The 22,788-nt window shown below is 40.8% G+C and overlaps 1 protein-coding gene and 1 pseudogene across 2 annotated transcripts in view; one reads left to right on the top strand and one right to left on the bottom strand.

Moving 5' to 3' along the window:
* The window catches only part of BARD1 (BRCA1 associated RING domain 1), a 66,486-nt gene that overhangs the window by 23,364 nt on the left and 20,334 nt on the right, over positions 1 to 22,788 (bottom strand). For both annotated transcript variants that reach the window (XM_045854731.1, XM_045854738.1), the window contains 3 exons: positions 13,948 to 14,912; positions 4,923 to 5,003; positions 3,138 to 3,310 (listed from right to left, as the gene is read on the bottom strand). In XM_045854731.1, the coding sequence (XP_045710687.1) occupies positions 3,138 to 3,310; positions 4,923 to 5,003; positions 13,948 to 14,912 (1,219 nt within the window). The remainder of the gene's footprint in view (positions 1 to 3,137; positions 3,311 to 4,922; positions 5,004 to 13,947; positions 14,913 to 22,788) is intronic.
* On the top strand, positions 11,694 to 11,937 carry LOC123829222 (annotated as a pseudogene).

Raw genomic sequence — 22,788 nt, 5'->3', positions numbered from 1 at the left:
GCAAATTAGAACATTGGAAAAAGAAAAAGAGAACAGCAAGAAAGACAGAAAAAGAAAAGAGGCAGGAGAGCATGGGAGACAGAGAGGGAGAGAGGCGGGGGGTGGGGGGGGAGGGAGAGGGAGAAGGAGAGAGGGGGGGAGAGAGAGAGGGAGAGGGAGAGGGAGAGGGAGAGGGAGAGGGAGAGGGAGAGGGAGAGGGAGAGGGAGAGGGAGAGAGAGAGAGAGAGGGAGAGGGAGAGGGAGAGGGAGAGGGAGAGGGAGAGGGAGAGGGAGGAGGCACGGGGGCAAGGGGTGGTCTGGAAACGTAAGGTGCGGCCAGATGCAGGAGGGACAAAAAGGGTGGCGTTAGAGTTGAATTTTATCCGAAGGGCAAAAGGAAACCCGGAACACCTAGCTCTCCACATGGTTGTAGGCAGGAGGGATGGCATCAGCAAAGCGATACGAGGTGGGGTCACAGAATCAGATGGCCTGAATTCAGATTCCAGCTCTGCCAATGAGTAGTTGTGTGACTTTTGAAGAGTTACTTAACCTTCTGTGCCTGTGTCTTCATCTATAAAATGGGAACAATAATACAACCCAACCTACTTTATTGGATTGTTGTGAAGACCAAATGAATTTATATACCAAAAAGCATGTAAACCAATGCCTAGCAGATAGTGAAAACTGAAAGCTCAGTAATTGCTAGCCATTAACATGATCAGGTTTGTATTTTTGAATAGCAGATAAGTTATATGTATAGTGTTGACCATCATCTCCACTTCCCCCAACTTTATAATATACTTCATGGGTGCTTCATAATGATAATTTGTATAGTATAAGTATAAAGACAAAGAGTATGTACCAGATGTCCCTGGAAAACTTTTCTTCACTAGGGTTTTTTTTTTTATCACTAAGACTAAGGAAAAAGAAATACTTATCGGAGTTCAGAATATAGTGTAACCCTTTAATGTCCTTTCCCCTCAACAGTGACATACTAGGTACCTGCCTACAACTGTGCCTGTAATGAGTTGCACCACTACTGAAAAGCAGAAGGGCAAGATGGGCAAATTTAAACTTGCACTTGGCACAAACAAACCACTCAATCCCAAACGCACATAAGCAAAAAGGCATTTTCACTAATGTTAAATCTATCACAACTGGCAGGAGATCATCCATAAGTAAAATCCTTTATGAACAACCATGAAATTGCAAGCACATAGGTTTTAATTTTTCAAGTCACTTGGCTTGCTGTGAAGCAGGAAAAAGCACAGAAATTCAAAAGAGCAACACTTTTTTTAAAGCTATAAAACAACTTATCTCTGCTGTACCAGATTAATTTTTTTTAAATTAGGTAAGGCAATTGAAAGGACCAATGGTCCATATAACATTTTCTAATTAAGAATTCTACGTCCTTCCAAGGAAAACTTTGCTAATGGCAGACTGAAGAACCAAATCCTAAACTATATATGTTTTAAAAAAAAACAAAACATCTGATACTGTCCATTCACTCAGAATGGCTCTGATGGACTGGCAGCTCTTGTCTCAGGTTCACTGTGGCCACCAGGGTTTGTTTAAAGGAGGCAGTGGGGAAGAAGGACAACCAGGGAAGTTTTGAACAGGTATCAACAGAAATATTCCCAGGCAACAAAGAAGTATAGAAGACAAGAGTCTGTTTCTCATTATCTGCCACTTCGCCGGGTAAACCTACTTAAACCAACATATCCACCTGCGAGGGCACCTGTGAAGGCAGATCCACTAACTGTCTCCTGCCCACACCTTGTATATTAACAAGCTGCACAGTGCAGTGACGACTCATGGTGCTCAAGCCTCAAGACAAGGTCTGTGTTTTGGCTCATTAATCCTCACTATGCTCTGAAGAAACAGAAAAGTAACAGACAGCACCCATGTTTTATAGGTGAGGACACAAAGGCACAGAAATTAACCTGCCTGAGGCTATAAAGTCAGTAACAGAGTCACAAATAAAAGCTCGATTCCCTAATGCCCTGACCAGTGCCCCATTCATTAAAGTAGTCATGGCTGATTTAACAACCCAAGAATAGAAACTATTCTATTTCACCTGACCCAAGTAACCATTTGTTTTATCAAATCGCTTGCTACACCCACAGGAGGCTCTTATCTGTTAGGTCCATTATCTGTATATGGATCTAATGTAACACGTGTTACAAACACGTAACGAAAACAAAACGAAATCTTTTTTTAAGAATATGTATCTCCTGACTTTGCCCAATCATCTTTTCACATATGATCCGAATACTAAACACACAGAAACTAACAGCATCAAGGTATAACACATCCCTGTGTTATTAATTCCATTATATGGTTACCTATAAAAATTACAGCCTAGAAACTCTGCATTTTATATTTATTTGCCTCTGTAACCAGAGCAAGCCTGACCTTTTGTGTCTTCCTCCCAAACCTACAGAAACAATGGGGACACAGAGAGACAATCCTTGCATTTTCATTTCAACCACCTCATTAACGGAAAAGAGTAAAATAATATGTAAGGAGACATGAACAAGTTATAGATTAAAGATATAAAATCCATATACAGCATTTGCTTGACAATCTTCACAATAACAACTTCAACATGCAGCAGCCAAGACCCACTAATGCATCACTGCCCTGACACTGCAAAGCAATTTACCCAAAGCTTCATTTGAATGATGTGAACAATCTAAGAAATAATTTGACTGCCCTTGCCTAACATCTGAATTCTTACATATTTTAACTGTTCTTATTCTCAATATGCAGAAAAAGGAGGAAAGGAAAGGAATATTTTAAAAAACTCAGAAGTATTAGGAAAAATATAAAGTACTTATTTCTACGCTTCTGATTTTCTTATTAAAAAGTATTAATCAGTCTAAGAATATAAAAACTTAATTTGTACAGAAAGTCAAAGCTTCCAAAATAAATTATATAACTATTTCTGAATTAAAAGAGCGTATTTCCCTCAAATACGTATCATGAAGGAAAAGGGCATGAATGCTGGTTTTAAATCCAGAATTTAAAGGTCACGTCTAACTTTAGTTGTGAAAGAGAAGTGAGCCATCAACTGGATAATAAAGTCTTTGCTTCATCGCAGACCTTGGTTTAGGCATTCATGTCAATGAAAAAAGTCTCCAAGGTGAACTACTCACACAGCATTCCTGGAAGCTCCATAAGACAGTAACAGCTCGACTATGTCCACGTGCCCATTCTTAACCGCATCGTGCAGCGGAGAGTCATTCTGATAGCCAGTGGTGTTCACCAGAGCCTTGTGCTGGAGTAACAATTCCACCACCTTCAGGTGCCCGTGACTGCAGGCTTCATGCTAATTTTTTAAAAAGAAAACAGTGATGAGGAAGAGCAACGGATATCATCATAATAAAACCACACTTTATAAAAATGAATATGAAATGCAGTCAGTAAATTGGTTCTTACCTAAATACTTGTACAGACCATAAGTTGTTGACAAAGTCAAGGCCACTATTAATAATCTTTGTGATAAGATACATCATGATTAAGATCTATGCAATTCATGGGAAAAGATGTCTTTCATTTCAGCCTTAGGTCAAGAGCTCTTTTTTAGTAGAAAATGTAGCTTTAAAACAATTATAGCTCCTAAATTATTCTACAGTAAGAAATTTAAAATGATAAAAAAAACACTTAGAAAGTATTTAAACACCAAATCATGCATAAAATATGAAATTCTCCAAGGCTGAATAGAATTCACTAAATCGGGTCGGTGGCCATAAGCTAGGTGGTGTTCCCGCACATATCAGATTACTGTATGCCTGGTGTCAACGATAACAAATAACATGGAGTAGATCCTCAAAGGGGCTTACCGAATGGATGGCTTGACTGGTAATCATGGAATGTTCAAAGATACCTCACGTGCAAATCTTTCCTTGTGTCTAATAAACGCTAAGAATGCCCCTCTGCTATAATCTGACAAGTTTCTGGCATGTTGTGCTGTTCAATTCACAATAGGTGATATGTACTAAGCGTTTACAGGTTTATTTCTAAGAGGAAAGAATCTAAATTAGGCAACAAGTCCTCTAAATCAGATCCTCTAAATCACTCGCCAGCTTTTACTACATTTTGCCTTAGTAGCTTAAAAACACTTTTCTTGAAAAGGTTAGCCAGGTCATAGAGTCCAAACAATGAAGACTGATCCAGACTAAACCCTCCCAGCTTAAACTTGGCAAAGAGAAGTCATTATGTACCACTTTAAACCTTTTTTGCGCCTGGCCTAATGAGGATCTCCCAATTCTCGTGCATTTGCAGTTCCCAGGATAAGGGCATCCACTTACCTGTTGACACGTCTAAGGCTGTATTCGAGTCACCCACCTACTGTCCTAATGTAATTAGCCCATACAGCACTTGTTCCCATGTATTTGTGCCATTCTCTTTCCAGACTATTCTTCATGCTGCATTTTAGTAAGAATAAGCAGAGACTTCTAAAAATGTTTAATAAAGCAAAGTGTTACTGCCTCTATATATTTGGAATTGGATAGGGTATATGAGTGAGGCTGAGGCAGATCCTCAGTATGAATCACTGCCTTGTGATACATTCCTAACACACCCAGTTCCTCCGACCTCTGTTCCACTAAATGTTCCCGATTACACGCAACGCTGCAGAATGGAGCCTGATGCTGGTCGCAGTAGTTACCGCTTCACACTTTTGCTAAACTCAGCAGCATGGTGTGGTGTAATAGGTCTCCTAAATCTAAAGGTAGTCAAAAGGTAGTTCATTTTGTGCCTATCACACCTGATGAGCTAGATGAAAAATAATTATTTTCTCTTAGTGAAAATACAAGTTTTCAGATTAAAGAGTGTATACATGGCAGAGAATGATACGTAGACAACTACATAACTATAAACTATCACAACTATAAAACATAAATAGAAGGGGAATAAAACACAAACAAACACAAAACTACCAATGGCGTCCATCCAGCGTGGTCTTTAACATTCGGGTCGCTTCCATTTTGTAAGAGGTATGCAACAGAAGGTATGTCGCCCTATATAAGAACAAAAAAGAAAAAAAAAAAGAAATTGAAAATCATAATGGAGAATTAATAAAATAATGAGATTTTTTGTTTTTTTTTAAAGATTCTACTTCTTTAAGATAAAATAAATCTTTTTCTCTTATGCTTACTGTTCATGAGTTAATGGTAAGTTGTGCATGAATTAACTGTTTTGAGGTACCAAGTCCTGAATTCATCCTTGAATACAGAGTACAAAATCTCTGCAATGAGCAACGCTTATTGAAATTAATTTCAAAATACCAAATAAAGGACAAGAGCCACAGATTATCTGATCATAATACAGTTTTTAAAGCCCTTTCATTTGTAAACTACATCCTTTCTGAGCATACATGAAAATGGTTTCTGAGTGTCGTTTAAAAACAAATTTAAGGCCAAGGAAAAAGACTGCTCAGTAAAACTAATGTTAAAACTGCCAAAAACTGTTGTCTTATGGGCTGTTACTCTAATCCTTAATATACCAATTTAGCTCTTATTCATCTTATTTATCTAAGATATATTTCTAGGTCGAAGCAAGGCTTATTTTCTCCAAAAGTAACTAATATAGATCTCTCTGAAAAATAAATGTTAAAAGTTCTATGTGACAAAAGTTACTTATGACAATGTTGTGTCTTGTGAAGCACTTCCTTAGGGAGAATGAAATCTCTCCTCTCCCACTCCTAGCCCTGATGCTCTTCTGAAATGAGTTTTTATCATCTATAGGCTGATAGTGTTGAAGTCATTAAATCCTCTTAATACAGTATTATTAGTTTCTAACTTTTTAAAAAATCCTCATCCAAGGATATGTTTACTGATTTTATAGAAAAAGTAAGGGAGAGGCAGAGAGAAATAGAATGTGAACAACATCAAGTGGCTGCCTCCTATACATGCCCCAACAGGGGATTGAACCAGCAACCGGGGTAAGTGCCCTAACTGGGGACTGAACCCACAACCTTTTGGTGTATGGAACGACACTCCAACTAACTAAGCCACCAGGCCAGGGCTCAAATACAGAATACCTTAAAACAGTAGCTTACTTAGTTCTCTAAAAACAAATCCGCATGCAACATACATTTTTCTGTGTTACTAAATTAACCAAATGACCTTAAATATTCAGTGCATATAAAAAATAAAGATGGTATGCCTCAAATCAAATGCTCCAGCAGGTCAAATGAGAAGTATTTTCCATAGTTCTTGAGGGGTGCAAATTCTGTATTGCTTGTGCAAGGTAACATGTATTTAGCAACTTTAGCTTTAATATTCAAGCCAGTTCTAAATGAGCTCAGAAAAATCTGTCAAGATACAAATACGATTTTTTTAAACAATTAGGGGCAGATGAATAGCCACAACCACACACATTCCCAACCTCTGACATGAAAGTAAACACAAGAAGTGGACAAAAATCCTTCTAAAAAAAGTTCTCATTCTAATTACATGGTAATCATTAAACCATATTCACCTAAAGAAGCCTATAAAATAATGTAAACACCACTGTGGAATGGAAGATCACAAGGGAACAGTCACACAGGAACACGGTGATCGTTTAGAGACTGAAAGGAGAATGTCCTGCAAGGCTGCTGGACAGCAGTATTGTTCTTTCCTGTAACCTCTTCAGAGTATCAGAGGCGTCTTTTGTTAACAGTGCGCCCCTAGGCTCCCCTGAACTGTAGGGCTGACTTGCAAACTGCTTGCTTTTAATACCCAACCTGCTTCCTCTTCCCTAGTACTTGAAAGTTTGTCATATTTTCACCCTTCTCCTGTATGTAAATGTAATGTCATGCACATAAATAAAATTATGATAATTAGATAGGGTCCACAGTAACTGGGTATGCTTGAACCAATATGAAGTTTCCAGGAAATAGATTAACTTCCGCTTCTGATTTCTTTAAATTACTTTCTTCTGTAATAGAATATTTTCTGAGTAATAAGCACTCACACTTTTACGCTCGTCACAACGTAAAAAAAAAAATCAAGGTTTCTTTAAACCACAGCAAGAAAAAAAAAATCATCTGAGGAAAGTGTTTACCAAGGCTTATAAGAAATTTTAAAAGAATTTGATATTTTGAAGTAACACCTTAAAGGCTGAAAATAAGGAAGCACGTGTGACTCCTTAAATTTTCCTACTGCTAACTTTTCATTCAAAGGATTCTTCACACATTCTTGCATATGCTATCAAATAAATTAACATTCTAAAAACAAACACATACACAAACAAAACTTCCTCCCTATTATAAAAGTTAGCTATTCCTATTCCAAAATACTATTAATAAACATCTTTAAGCCCTGGCTGGCGTAGCTCAGTGGATTGAGCGCGGGCTGGGAACCAAAGTGTCCCAGGTTCGATTCCCAGCCAGGGTACATTCCTGGGTTGCAGGCCATAACCCCCAGCAACCGCACATTGATGTTTCTCTCTCTCTCTCTCTCTCTCTCTCTCTCCCTCCCTTCCCTCTCTAAAATAAATAAATAAAATCTTAAAAAATAAATAAATAAATAAAAATAAACATCTTTATAAAAGTAGTACAGGACATTATGGTTAAATGCAATAATAATAATAATGAGTTACCCAAAATGGTTAAGCTTTCCACATATATGAACTGACCAAGTACCTACAACTTCTTTTAGCAACTAGATGTCATTAAAAAGAAAATCCAGTCATCTGGAATGAAACTCTAAAATACATTAAACATTTCCCTGGTTTCCGAACCAGAGTTTACCGAATAAAATATTCCACAGAAGATTCTCACAACCAGTCTTCGCAAGGTCAGTTCCTGGTATTACAGAGGTGGAGGGTGACAGACAGAGGGGAAAATGGGTACTGACTCCAGAGGTGTTCTAGAAATTAAAATCTTGAAAATACCACAGATGCCAGTTTGCTTCTGAGTCCTTCGCCACTGTCTCAGGAAGCTAGTATGAAGGAACTGCAATAAAGCAACTTCACACACAATGTAACACGACTGCCTTGAAGTATAATGCATCACAAAGTCAAACCCCGAAGGAGGCTCCTCGCCAGGGACTCTCTCTCCACCCAGGAGAGCCTCATCGCCTTGGTTATGTTGAGCACATCATGCCTTGTGAGTTGCCTTCAAAATATTATCCGTTATGTCTGCATAATAAATACATCATATGACATGCCAACTTCGAGCCTTTCTTGTATTTCATAATACATTCACTGCTGTGACATGAACTGTGAGTGATCACTACCATTTTAAGTATCTATACTAGAGAACCTTGGGAGGTTTTTCCCAGCACCTACAAATTCTCCAGCAAAGGTGACACAATAGAGTAACAAATCAAAATTTTCTTTATGTGTAGAGAAATATCAAATACTGAGGCATTTTTTCATTAAATCAGAAGAATAAACAATATGAGTATACATCTTAGTTTCTACTTAGGTATAATGCTTTCTCATAAAATCTCTCATTTATTACATATTTTTAGTAGCATTTTAACCGTAGGTAAAATGGTTAAGAGCCTAAGAGAAAGATAGGGAATAAAAGCCTAACAGTCCCAACTTCTATTCTGGTTAAAGGAGAATGTTCACGACACTCCTATAGTGGAACAAAATAAAAGTACAATCAAGGTATTCAAGAACAGTCCTGTGCAGGTTTCATCCGAGTAATGCTGAACTTCCCCCAAACTAAAAACTAGCAAGCTGGCCTGTGCACCCATGACCCTGAGGGGAAAAGGATACGAGAACTGACAGTCCAGACAGCATCTATCTGCTGAAGATCTGTCTACATTCCGGCAGCCTGAATATTTAGGCAATTTGGATGTTTCATGAGATCCTTCTACTGCCAAGGTAAACAAGATAACAGGTGTTTTACATTAATCCAGAAGTCCCACTTCCAGGAATGTACCCTAAAGATATACCTGCTCACATAGGAAACAAAGATTGCTTACTACTGTACTGTTTATAAAAGCAAAAGAAAGAAAAACAGGCATCCATCAGTAAGGAACTAGGTTAAATAATGAAAACTCATGGCAAGCTATGCTACCATAAATGTGTACAAAACGTGTGTACTAATATGGCGGCCATCTGCTTATTTGCATAAATTCACAAACGATACACAAGAAAATAAGAAGGGTGGTTAGCAGGAAGGACTTGTCCACAATAGTGGCTCGGACAGAAATGGAAGCGAGCTTTCTAGTGTAAATACTTCAGTTTTTATTTTTGAAATACGAAGTTGTTATTCATATTTTGAAATTAAATTTTAAATGAAGAATATATACTGGAAAACCACAAAATTTAATTGAGGAGTCATATTATAATCAGAAAGCTAAGTGAATGTAAGTGTACACAAAATAATGTCCCCATAGAGAAGGAACTAACGCTGGGAATTCTGGGGGTGGGGGTGGGGGAGAACTTACTAAGACCTGAGCTAAGCTTTGAGGTTAGGTACAACAGACCAGGACAGAAAAGAGAAGGCTGCAGAGGAAAGGCTGTGAGAGGCAGAGAAAGGAACACATGAAAGTGTTGAATGCTTCTGAATAATTGAGAAGGTTAAAGTTCAGTGTGACAGCGGATGGGGTTCAGATCATGGCTGAGTGGAAAATTCACTCATTTATTCAACAAATATCATCCTATTATGTGCCAGGCAATGTTCTAGATATTGAAGATATAAAAAATGAACAAAGAGAATTCCTGTTCTCTAAAGAGAGAAAACAAAGAAATCTACAGTACTGTCAGGAAATAATAGTTACAGGAAGAAGGACAAAACAAGCTGGGGGATGGCCAGGGCTGCTGTTTCAGAGAAGGCAGGAAAGGTCTCTCTGAAGGAGTGGCAGTTGAGCAGAAACCCGAAGGAGGAGGCTCACAGTGCTGTGCAGGCATGGGAAGGCCTGTGGATTTCATTTCAAGTGGGCCAGGGAGTGACTGGTAGGCAGCAGAGAAACAAGTTCTAACTTAGGTAGATTACCATGTCTGTCAAAGAGAGATCTGAATGCAAAAAAGCGGGGCAAGAAAATGCTTCATGGTGTGGCTGGAATAATGACCTCCTCCCCACACCAAAATAAATAAATAAATAAATAAATAAATAGTCTATGCCGCAATCCCCAGAACTTGCATGTTACCTTACATGACCATAGGGACTCTGCAATGAGCTGAAGGGTCCAGATCCTAGAGGGAAGAGATTCTCCTGCACTGCCAGGGTGGCCCCCGTGTCACCATGGGAGTCGGGTGTCACCATGGGAGTCGGCAAAGGCAGTGTGCATTTCCTGGCTAGGTCAGGGAGATGATGCCAGGACTCCACTCTCTGTTGCTGGCTTTGAAGACAGAGGAAAGGAGGCACAAACTAAGGAACTGTGACAGTCTCCAGAACCTAAGAAAGCTCCTTAGCTGACTGCAGCAAGAAAACAGGATCTCAATCTTACAACCACAGGGAACAAGAAGTTCCTTGGAGCAAATCAAATAATCAAACAATGGATTTTGTCGTGGAGCCTCCAGAAACTAACATAACTGACCAAGTGACTTCAGCCTGGTAAGACCCGTATCAGATTTCTGAGCTAAGAAAACAAACTTGCCCAGTTTAAGTCACTGTTTGTAGGAATTTGTTGTTACAACCAACAGGAAATTAACACAGGTGGTCAAGGCAAGAAAAGACAAGTGGCTTCCACTGGGGTGGTAGCTATGAAAAGGTTGTGGCCAACAAAGATGTCTAGAGGTAGGTCTGAAGCAAGACACTGACGACTTTGGTTAACAACGGTACCAAGGTCAGAGATCATTCTGTCAAGCTTCACTGCGGCAAAGGGAGCGACCTAGCCTGAGAGAATACCCAGACTGCTGCAGGGTCTTCCGCCCTCGGTGTGCTCACCAAGCATGCATCATGCGACCATGACTTCCAATCTGAGGGGACAATGGGAATGTGGAAAACGCCAGTCTGCCGATACACTTTAAGGAAAAATAACAACTATAAACAACAATGACAAAAATCTATCTTTGACAGCAAAAAACATGGTATTTCCCCTTATTTGCTTTGGCTGTCTGAAAGGTCATCAAATCTATATTCACTATTCAGCCGCAGAAGCTCTCTCCCCTTTCTCTGTTCATTTTACAGTAGTTTTAACTTCAGAGTCCCCTCTAATACTTTTCTCAAGTAGATGGGTACAAACCACAAAGTAAGATAGCAGAACTGCAATATTTAGTTTCCTAGTACAAATTATTCATATTCAGCTGCAAATTAAAAAAATAGGGTAAAAAAATGAAATAAATATTATTTATAAAAAGAAAAACATACAAATAAATCCACTGAGTTTCTTTCAAGTATTTGTTCTATTAAAATCGAGCTGCATAGGGAGTGTACATTCAACTCATAACAAATTTTTTAAAGAGACACTTGTTAAATAGTGATTTAAAACAATAGAAATCAATTAAGTTTTTCGTAAGTGTACTATATCAGAACCCGCCAACTAATGACAATAAGAGCATTTGATAAGCTCAAGAGAATCAAAACGGGCAACTCTAACGCTGGCAAGACTCTCAGTAACCTGACAGCCTGACAAACCTTGTATGAAACAATCTTCCACAGAGAAAATTCACAAGCAGCTTCATGCCACCATTTTTTCCTGTTTTAAGACTCTACTGTTAGTGGCAGTTGAGTCGTTACCTCGATCCAGAAGGCAGCTGCACTGGGTCTCATCCATCCTTCCTGCCCCATCTCTCCCTCTTTGCGCCGCCCACCTTCTGGCAGGATGGCCCACAAACAGATCTACTACGCAGACAAATACTTCGACGAGCACTACGAATCCCGGCATGTCATGTCACCCAGAGAACTTTCCAAACAAGTGAGTACCCAAAACCCATCTGATGTCTGAAGAGGAGTGGAGGAGACCTGGTGTCCAACGGAGTCTTGGGTGGGTTCATTACACGATTCATGAGCCAGAACCACATATCCTTCTCTTTAGATGACCTCTTCCAAAAGATCAACAAAAATGAAGTACATCTGGGGATCGTCAATTAAATCTTTTCAAATTTAATGTGTATGTGTATATAAGGTAGTATTCAGTGAACACTTGAAAAATGTACAAATCGTTCATCCATACCTGTGCATGAGCTGTATTCTTCACAGCAATAGAGCTCAGTTAAATGCAACTGCAAGTAGGTTTCTGTAAGCTGTTTAAAATTTCTTCTAGTTAACTCTTAAAGTGCCTGTTTGGCTTTACATGTTACTTTTGTTAAATAAAGTTTGTAAGTTGCATTTAAAAAAAAAAAGATTCTATTGTTGCTTTTTTCCATGACCTCCGCCAGGGGAAGGCAAACTGCAGCCGGCCTGCGGGCCAGGCACCCGGTTTTGTAGGTCATGTTTTATCAGTTCACATGGTGCCTGTGGCTGCTCTCGCACTACCGCAGCAGAGCTGAACAGTCATCAGAGCTGACCTGCGAAGCTGGAAATAGTTACTCTAACTGCCCTTTTAGGAGATCGTTTGCCAAACCCTGGCCCAGGCTCTAGGTCCTAGAGATCCTCATTAACAAAGATAAATTATTCTCACAGTTAAAAGAAAATTTTCTACCAGTGTTAAGTGGATGCTTACCTGGTGGTCTGAAAATAATTCCCAAAAAGCAAAATGTAAAAACAAAAGCAGCCACCTTCTTATGTATTACTCAGAAAAATGAATAGAAGATAATTATTATTATGCCAACTACTTATGTCTATGAAGCATTAATAACATTATAATGTTAAGATTTATAACAGCTTATGTGTATATATTATGCATATAAATATTATAAGAAGACAAAAATATATATAGTCTGAGTTTTTTTTAAACATGCTTTGCAAAAATCAAACTAAAATGTAACCAGAGCTAACTCCGAAAATTCAAGTTGTTCAAAGGACATGTAATTCTGAACATGTGGTCATATTTCAGGTTCTCCCCCTATGTGCATCAGGTACAGAGTATTCTACATCCACCCTTTACTGGAAGATAAAGCAAGAAAATAATAAAACATTGACAGTTGGGAGAATTCACTTTTGTGCTTTCCTCTTTCTCCACACACAAACACCGGGCCCCCTGGACTCAATGTCTACTCCATGTTCTTCCCAGAGGTTTTATGTCACCAGCCTCATGGAGGGGTTGGTTCCTTCCAGGCTTCCCAAGTTCCCCACCCATACCAAAGACCCAAGGACTGCCCAAAGAATGTAGAGGAAGGTCACAACACCTATCTTAATTTAGCACTAAAATTATTTCCCCGTGTCATATTTTCTAACCAAGTCTATAAAGCTATGGCACTAACTGCTCCTCCACACGTGCAGTGCCCGTGTCCGTTTCAAAGACCAACCACCTCAGCTCCCCAAACCCGCCAGGTCCCACAAAACAAACACTGCCACACCCCAGGAGTGGAGGCAATCAGTAAAGAGAATGAACTTCAATGACGAGGCCAGGAAAAGGAACTGCGGGCCGCAGGGCACAGAGAAGCTCCTCTGCGGTGAACCACAGGAGCCACTTCTCACAGCCCAGTGCCGCGGTCACCAGAGAAACACTCGGCTCGCAACTTTCAGCCTCGCGAAGAATTCCGCCAGTGCCCCCGGGGGTGTCAAATACACAGAAGCGTGCCACCTCTCCCTATGCCCCTAGCTCTCTTCCTAGGAAAGACATGCTGCCAGCAGTAACTCGGCGATTATCTACGTTCATAAAACAGTGTGGTGAAAACTGAACAGAACCATTATGGAACAGGCGAAAATGAAAGCACTTGCCAGAGTAGAAGCTAAAATATTAAAGTACGGGTTTTTCTCCCGCAAGATCATGTTCCTGGGGCCCAGGGGCCACTGCTGTTACTGAGATGGGCATGCAGCCCCTATGAATTTTACTTCTCGTTTGATCTTTAAGGGTATCACACCTGTGGTAGATTAATTTTCCTAGTAAACTGGTCTCATTTTTCACAAACGCCAAAGGAATTGTTTAATACTTGGTCTCTTTCTGAAACTGTACTTCAAAGTAAGCTTCCTACCTTAATTGAAGCAATATGGAGCAAAGTCTCTCCCTTATGATTTCTTTTCACAGCCGTAAGGTTACTACTGGGCGAAAGCCTCATGGCTGAGGGGCTGGGCAGCATCCGTCTGAGACTCGTACTGCTCAGTGCAGAAGGTGGCGTGCCTGGTGAAGAGCTGATGGACTCATCTAACACACTACTGTTTTTCCTCCTTGCTGTGTCACCAACTTTACGTTTCCTTGAAGGTGGCAAGGAAGGGCCAGGCCTCGGGATGTTTTCGGAGAGCGCCGTTTGCTCCACAACATCTCTACCGGTGCTGGCAGTGCTGCTCCTGCATCTCTTAGACGCGGGACTGGGCAGTCTCCTGCGACACCCACGTTTTCCTTTATGACCTCCAGGCACGGGTTTTTTAGGCGTAAGATCATTCTCACAGGGATTCTTCTCAGGAGTCACTACTTCATCCCTGCTCTCAATTTCTGGAGACTCTATATGGTCAGCCAATGGTAAAGAGACTTCGGTTAAACTTCCCAAACATTCATCTTCTGCTACAGAGCCACTGGCTAGCAAGTCTATTTCACCATTTCTCTGAGGGCTGGCAATGATGGTTGGCTGGATACAGAAAGATACCAGCTTTTCCTTAGATTCCTCTTTGGAGTCAAGTTCACCATCTTTTTTGTCTGCCTCTAAATTCCATTCCTGGTTGATTTTGGTTAAAATTTTCTTTTTCTGTCTTTTTCCAGGTCTTGCAGAAGACTTTTTAGCCCTCACAGAAACATCCACTGGAGGACTTGTGGAAACATACTCATATGCGGAGGCCTGCTGAGCATTTTCATCATTTATCTTGTGAGGCTCGGTTTGCACGGAGATTTTACTTACAACATATCTGACCTTCTTACTTCGCGGACTAAACCACATTTTTATTGAATTCTTCTTGCTTTCTGCATCATGAAATAAACTTTTCCCGGATGTATCTTCTTTTAAATCTGGTAGAAAAAGAGAAAAGAAATCTGTTACATGGACTTAATCTCTCCCATCTTGAGCTCCCAAAGAATTTTGTTTACGGTTTTCCTAAAATGTATCACACACTTTACTTGTGTTCTTTCTCCACTCCTACACTATGAACTCCGTTAAGCACAGATATTCGGTCATTCAACAAGTATTCAAGTATTTACAGAACCCCACTTTAGTCCCTATAATGTTCTAGGGTCCGGGTGTACACCAGAAAACAAAACAGGGAACTCATGTTCCACTGGGGATGACCAGATCATATGAGTAAGGGAGCAGAGCATACAGTATGCTGGTGGTTAAAAGAGCCATGGAGAAAAGATGTATTAAATTACTAAATATGCAGATACGGAATAAGCAGTAGTCAAAAAATTTAAGACGTTAACTGATGGTTAATTTTTTTTAACTTTTGAAAATCAATTAATATAATTTACAGTATCAACAAACTAAATGAAAACTATGTGATTTTCTTAATAAATAATGAAAACAAAATACAATAGCCATTCATGATCTGTAAAAAGAACAAATTAGGGAAAGAAGGCAACTTCAGCCTGATGCGGAGCCATCTACAAAAATATACACAGGCGGCCCTGGCTGGTGTAGCTCAGTGGATTGAGTGCCGGCTCGTGACCCAAACAGTCACGGGTTCAATCCCCAGTCAGGGCACATGCCTGGGTTGCAGCCCAGGTCCCCAGCTGGGTGTTACAGAACAAACAAGGGGGGGGCCTGAGACAATATACTATTATTGAAAGAAGGCCCCGGGTCCGTTATGTCCGCCGCCAGAGGAAAGACGTCTCTCAATGCCAGAGATTTGTGAAAAGGAAAGGAAATGTTTATTTAATGCTATACAGACTTCAGGTAGTGACCTAATGTCTTCATCAAAAATCCCAAAGTCCCCCAAAACACCCACAAACAGAGTCACAGTCCTTCCTTCCTTCCCCCTTTTCCCAGTCCAGACTACCGTATCTCAGGAAAGGAAATAGAGGTCCATGGCTCAGGCAGTCCTCTGGTTCTTAGTTAGTCTTCCATCTCGACTGGGAGACCTCCCTGGGTTCCCGGCACCCTCGGCTGAGTCGCCGGGATCTCTGCTAAAACCAGGTGGTGGTTCCCCCTTCTAAAGCTGCGGGGGTCCCCACTCTGGCACAGGCACATGGTCCTCTCTCCCAGGGCCACGGGAGTCTCCACTCTGTCAAGGCCGCGTGGTTCTCCCTCCTCAGGGCTGTGGGAATCTCTACTCTGCCAAAGCCACATGGTTATCTCTCTCTGGGATGCGCATGGCTCTCCTTCTCAGGGATGCGCATGGCTCTCCTTCTCAAGGCAGCATGGTTCTCCTTCCTAAAGCACCACGGTTCTCCTCCTCAAGGCTGTGCATGGCTCTCCTTCCTAAAGCAGCATGGTTCTCCTCTCAATGGCCGAGGTCCTCCCCATTCTGCTAAAGCCGATGGTTCTCTCTTCTCTCAGGGCTGCGCATGGTTCACCTCCTCAGGGCTGCGCATGGATCTCCTTCTCAAAGCAGCATGGTTCTCCTTCAATGGCCACCAAGTTTGGGTTTTAAATCCCCGCGGCCAATCTTTCTCTGCAGCCTCATTTCCAACTCCTCCCACACTCGGCTTCACATGCCAGAACTCGTATCCTTCCAGCTTTACTGGGCTGCCATCTTGAGTCTGGGCAGGCGTGGCCCCATGTCCTGGAGCCAATCTTCTCCGAGCTCCCACGCAGGCGCTGTAGCTTGGGGGATCTGCCCCCAGTCACGTGTTGGTGGGGAAGTTACTTCCATTCCCCTGGCTCAGAAATGATCACAGCTATTTAACATACCTAAGCAACCAGCCAAAGGCTATAGATATGTTAAATGACCACGCCAGAGGGTAGCTGCAAGGCTGTTGCTATGCAAAACAGATCTCAATGGCCCTGCTCCATTTGTCCCTTCCCCCAACCCACACCCTGGGTGGGGGGATGAAGACATCTTAAAATCTCCTGGACACCTTAAGTTCTGGACCCCATTTTAAATGCCCAATTGGGGTCCCCCCTCTTGGCCGCACCCTGTAACATGGGGACACATGAGATGCAAACATACATTGATGTTTCTCCCTCTCTTTCTCTCTAACTTCCCCTTTCTCTAAAAATAAATAAATAAAATCTTTTTAAAAATATGCACACACACAGTATCATGCTAATTCTGAAAGACTAAATCCACTATTTTGTTCCTATTACCTTCCTATTATCAAGAACAAAGCAAAGATGGCTGCTATCACCACTCCTAATGGGACATTCCACAGTCTAGTTGCCTAGGACAAAAATCTGAGAGTCAAATTTGCCTCTACTTGTCTCTCTCATATCCCTTAATGCAAAATACAGTTCTATCAGTTCTACCTCCCAAACATATCCAAAATCTGACAGCTTCTTACACCCTCCTGGTATCCTGGTGTAACACACTGTCATCTCACTAGATTATTACAATAGCCTCCTAAGTCACCTCCCTAATTACGTCTTTGCTTCATTCCCCAGAAGTCTATTCTTAACACTGCAGCCAACAATCCTCTTATAACTGGTCAGACCATGTCACTATAACCCTCCAGCCACCAAAACCTCCCAATCTGACTGAATAAAAACTAAAATCTTAGTAGCTGAGCACAAGCCCAGCAACAACCAGATACTCCTCACGTTCCTCACCTTCCTCCCCTCCCCTCCCCTCCCCTCCTCTCCTTACTCACCATGCCCAGCACTCAGCCTCCCTGCTGCTCCTCACATATAGGAGCACACTTCTGCCTCAGGGCCTGCGCCCTGACTGACCCTTTCCCAGAAAACTCTTCCCCAAATAGCTGCATGGCTCATTCTCTCACCTACTTTTGGTCATTGCTCAAATGTCGCTTTTTTTGTGAGATGATCCCTTATGCCTAACATCCCAATTAAACTTAAAAATCCTCCCCTCCTACTTATTTCATTCGTACTTTTGGTTTTTGTGTCTTGTCTTTCCCTTCCCATCAGAATATAAGCTCTCTAAAGGCACATATTCACATCTGTACTCTGCCAAAGCCCCAGTGTGTATAGTGTCTGGCACGTGGGCTCAGTAAGCTTGCTGAATAAATGAGTGAGAGCTTACAATTCATGTAAAGCAAGCTGCATCTCACTGAGCCTCAATTCAGGGAAGAGAAATAAGGCTTTACACTTTAGAATGAATGACCACTCCAGCTGCTATGCAAAGGAGGAACTCTAGAAAGGAAAGGGGGAGGGGACCCAGTGACCATTACATGGCTATCATCCAAGATTAAGATCACAGTGGCTTTAGCAAGGATTGTAGCAGTAGATATGGTAAAAAGTATGAGATATATAATCTGAAGGACTATTAACTAAAGTAAGAGGCAAGGAAAGATGATAAAACGTTTAAAGTTGCAATAGGGCTTATGTTTGTTTATATACTTAAGGAACTAATGACAGCCAGTATACCTGCCTTGCAGAGACCAAGGAAGAAAGTGGTATAATGATGAGACTATAAAAATGGGCTATAACCAGGCCATGAATAGTCCTGCTGGCAATGTTAAAGACTCTGATACCTATGCTAAGAGCAACAGAAAACCAATAAAATGTTCTACTTAAGTCAGGTGGCAAGACTGCCTCTGTGTTTTTAAAAGATCATCACTCTTGGCTTGAGTATAGGAAAACAGATTGGAAGAAGGCAAGAGTAGACGCAAGAATAAATGTTAAGAGGCCAAAGTGGGGGTGTAAGTAGAAGATAAGAGACTAGGGAGGTGGCGATAGAGAAAAAAAGTAGATTTATTCGAAAAGTATTTAGGAGCTAAAATTCATAGGATCAGGTGACAAAAGAACACACAAGGAGGAGGTGACAAGGATGATTCCCGTGTGTCTGCCTTACACCACTGAATGCACCCAGAGAACGTCAGCACCGTGACCACAGAGACGATCTGCCCGGGGCCCTGAGCATCCCTGCAGGTCCTCACAGGGTGAACCAAGGAGGCGGGGCCCAGCTGCCCCTCATCCAGGCCATTTCTCAGGGCTGTCTCCGGCAAGCAACTCTGACAGATGTGGTAGTATCTCCTTGGCGGGGGGGGGGGGGGCAGGTCAATTTCTGCTTATTACAAAAACATTCAATTTCCCAAGCTCGTAAAAGCATGTAAAAGAATCCATGATGGGCCCTTTGCCAATTATGATCAAAGATACAAACCTGCTAAAAGATTTGCAAATCAAATCCAGGTATTTCAAAGAAAATATGATAAAATATTTGCAAATTTTAAATGCATATACCCTTTCACAAAGGAATTGCACCTCTAGTAATCTATCTTATAAAACATACAAAATGTTCATGCACGTGCCTGCCAGGGATGTGTAAGAACGTTAATCACGGCAATGTTTGTAGTAGCATGAATGAGGGAAAAAGTCAGCGTTCATCAGCTGGGATGAGTTAAGTATGGAGCATTATATTACAAAATCTTAGCTAACCACTATATAATTAATTAACATGCAAAGACTTTGAAGACATGTCTAAGTGTGGTAAAATCCCATTTATATTTTAAAAATTCTGTTACATTTATAGTCAAGTATTTTCATAAATTCAGAAAATAAAAATGAGATGGTTAAACAATGAAAACAATCCTTCTGAAAAAAAGGAATCTATGCTTTGTGGTTGAGGGAAAAGAGGAAATATTTTCATGTTTTACCCTACACACTTTATACCACTTATATCAGCTACAAAAAAAGAATGTTCTCTCATATATTTATTACATAAATTAAACAAATGAAAACAAAACTGGTGTAAGAGAAACCAACCAGGATTAGAGGGCAGGAACTTTCAGTCCCACCCCGTGACCTCCAAGAGGGGAGAGCAGTTAGAGGCTGAATCAATCACCAATGGCCAATGACTTACTCCATCTCACCGATGTACGAAAGCCTCTACAAACACCTAAAGGACTGTGCTCAGGGAGCTTCCTGGGGAGCTGGGGAACAGGTGAAGGTGCTGGAAGAGTCATGTGCCCAGAGAGGGCATGGGAGCTCCATACCCCTTCCCACACACCTTGCCCTGTGCATCTCTTCCATCTGGCTCTTCCTAAATCACATCCTTTTGTAATGAGCCAGTTATGTAGTAAGTACAATGTTTTCCTGAGCTCTGTGAATTACTCTAGCAAATTAATCAGCCCAAGAAGGTTCTGGGGTCAGGGAAAGGACAGTCTGTGGGACCGAGCTCCTAACCTGAGATCTGATGCCATCTCCAGGTAGACAGGGTCCGAACCGGGGACCCTGCAGGACACCCAGCTGGTGTCACCGAATGGCTCGTTGCGTGTGAAAGCCCCACACCTGGTGTCTGCAGTGAAGTGGTGCTGTGGTGTGGCAGTGAGACAGTCAAGGAGACACACAGGCGAAGTGAGTTCTCCTTGCTTGCACTGTGCATTAAAATCTCTGTGTGTAGTGAGTTTTAGACCTACCAATCTTGCCCATTAACAGATGCTCAAGAAACTGCCAGCGAGGGAACTGTACAACCAGCACTCCACTTTCATTCCACTAAGTGACCCCTTCAAGTTCTTTCACTTTGTTTTTGCCTCTAAGCGCATACATTTTGCTTCTAAAAATAGTCCTTCAAATTCTCCCCTTGCACCCCCCCAGACAGACAGGTAAAACCAACCCAGGCCATGAGCACAGTGATGAACTTATACTTAATATTCAGAGAACTGATGAATAAATTATTTTATATCCTTCCTTAAATCTTGACGAGTATTTACACGAGGGAGGTTAGAATTCATTTTAAGGGCTAAAAAGTTATCTTGAGGGATCACTCGTCCATTCTGTCAGTTTAAAGATGAAGAAAGAAAGGTTAAACGGGAGGTAAAGGGGGAGCCTCCTAACACAGCCCAGTGCTCTCCTCTCCACAGCCACTGGGTTACCAAAAGGCCGTTTCAGGGGCAGAAGCAACACCTGGAAAGGCAGGGAAGCCACCACCACAGCCACCTTGCAGGCGGAACGATGACTAAGCAGTAATTTCACAGGGCCTGATATTCACTCTCCAATTAACACTGACAATAATAATCTCCTCTAACTGGGACACTTAGGACATGTTTTCTTTGCTCTATACTTTAAAAAAAAAAAAAGAAACAAAAGAAAAACAAAAAAGAAAGAAAAAGGAAACTACCCGTATTTTGCCATGTGTAATGCATGCACACTTTTTGCCCACATTTTTGAAGGAAAAATAAGGATGGGCCTTATACAAGGGTAAAACCTGAAATACCTTGTATCTGTTCCTGTGTTTTGTAATTTTATTTGTTACATAAAATCTCTTGTACTATAATATGTATCTGTTTTTGTGTTTTGTAATTATGTTACATAAAACTTCTCGTACCATAATATGTTCAAAAATAAATGCTAGCATTCAAAATAAATGCTAGCATTCCTTTATAATACAAAAACCAAGTATGAAATATAAGTAAATAAAGAATTTAATTTAAAAATTAAAAATAAAGTTTCTTCCTGAAAGTTTGGGCCAAAATCATGGGTGTGCATAATACATGGGAGCACATCATACACGGCAAAGACCGGTACCTGAATTACGCTTTGTTTTTCTCCTCAGAGGTCACTCCCTATTCAAGCTGAAAAGAACTTTGTGTGGAGCTTTTCTTACATGACAGGATCTGAAGAAAAATTTTAACGAACCAAGTTCTAAAACTAAGTCATCGTAAGAAGAAAGCCATGGTGTCTTATTCCTAAGAACTGGTAACACCCACTGTTCAGGAAATATGCATGTCTTTCACAACCAAGGTGTTACACAGACATTTCTCTTCACACAGAACACTGTTTTATTATTTTATCCATTCAGAGTTAATAGTACACTAGAAAATTAGTAAACTAAAATCTCAAAATCAAGTCTTCTATCTATTCTTCTACCTCATGTTGCTTGGGTGTAAAAGTACTATCTTTATAAATAGATCTGCCAAGACAGTACTTTAGACAGGTTAAAAAAAGAAAGGAAAAAAAACAGTGCATTTTGAAAACAAGTAATTAGTATTTATCTTAGTAAAAATTACAAAGACACGACCCCTGCCTCGCCAAGGAATTCGGTCACGCTCCACTCCACTCCGAAGAAGCCACCCCCTACTCCTGGGAGAAAAACAGAAGAACTGCACTGGAAAGACAGTGACTGATGAACCCAGCTGAAAGCAAGAGTGTATGGAGAAGGGCAAACCCTCCCACATCCTTTCTAACATCCAAGCTGACCTTCACCTGGTTCCAAAGTGCTGCTAGGCCAGGACCTTGGAAATCATAACAAACAGAATGAGGTACATCCACTCACACAGAGACTTACTGTCTAAATTCAACAAGGTCTTCCTCTGCAGTGGTAAGTAGATTTCTAACTAAGCCATTTCTGATATAATCTCAAGTCTAGAGAAAAGGTCAAAATGAAATGTTACCAGGATTACCTTTTAAGAAAGACTGCGGGTTACAAAGACTAAAGGTTTATCCTCTGGTAGTCTGTAAAAGCGTGTGTTTATTTTTTTTTAACTTATTTTAAATATAGATAATGACATTCAACTAAAAAGTCAAATCCTGAAGCCTTTGATGCTTATAAAACTTACAAAATATAGAATTAGGCATTTAACAAAAAGTTTAAGGCTTGTAAGTAGCAGCAACACATTCAATCTAAAAAGACCACAAATTTCACTCAGGTGTACATATTTCGTAACTTACAAAGCAGCGGGCAGCAAACATCCGTGCAACTTATAGGTACACAGTAATTTCAATAATACTAAATTTAGTCAAGAGTATTTTAATTGTGCGTATGGTCCTAAGTAAGCAAGGGCCACAACAACAAACATGCTGTGAGTTCTGGACTTGACACAGCACATCTCAGCTAAG

The sequence above is a fragment of the Phyllostomus hastatus genome, unplaced genomic scaffold (assembly GCF_019186645.2).
Source record: "Phyllostomus hastatus isolate PE091 unplaced genomic scaffold, TTU_PhHast_1.1 phas_contig_137, whole genome shotgun sequence".
In the NCBI taxonomy this organism is placed as follows: domain Eukaryota; kingdom Metazoa; phylum Chordata; class Mammalia; order Chiroptera; family Phyllostomidae; genus Phyllostomus; species Phyllostomus hastatus.
This window is presented reverse-complemented; position numbering and strand designations above follow the sequence as displayed.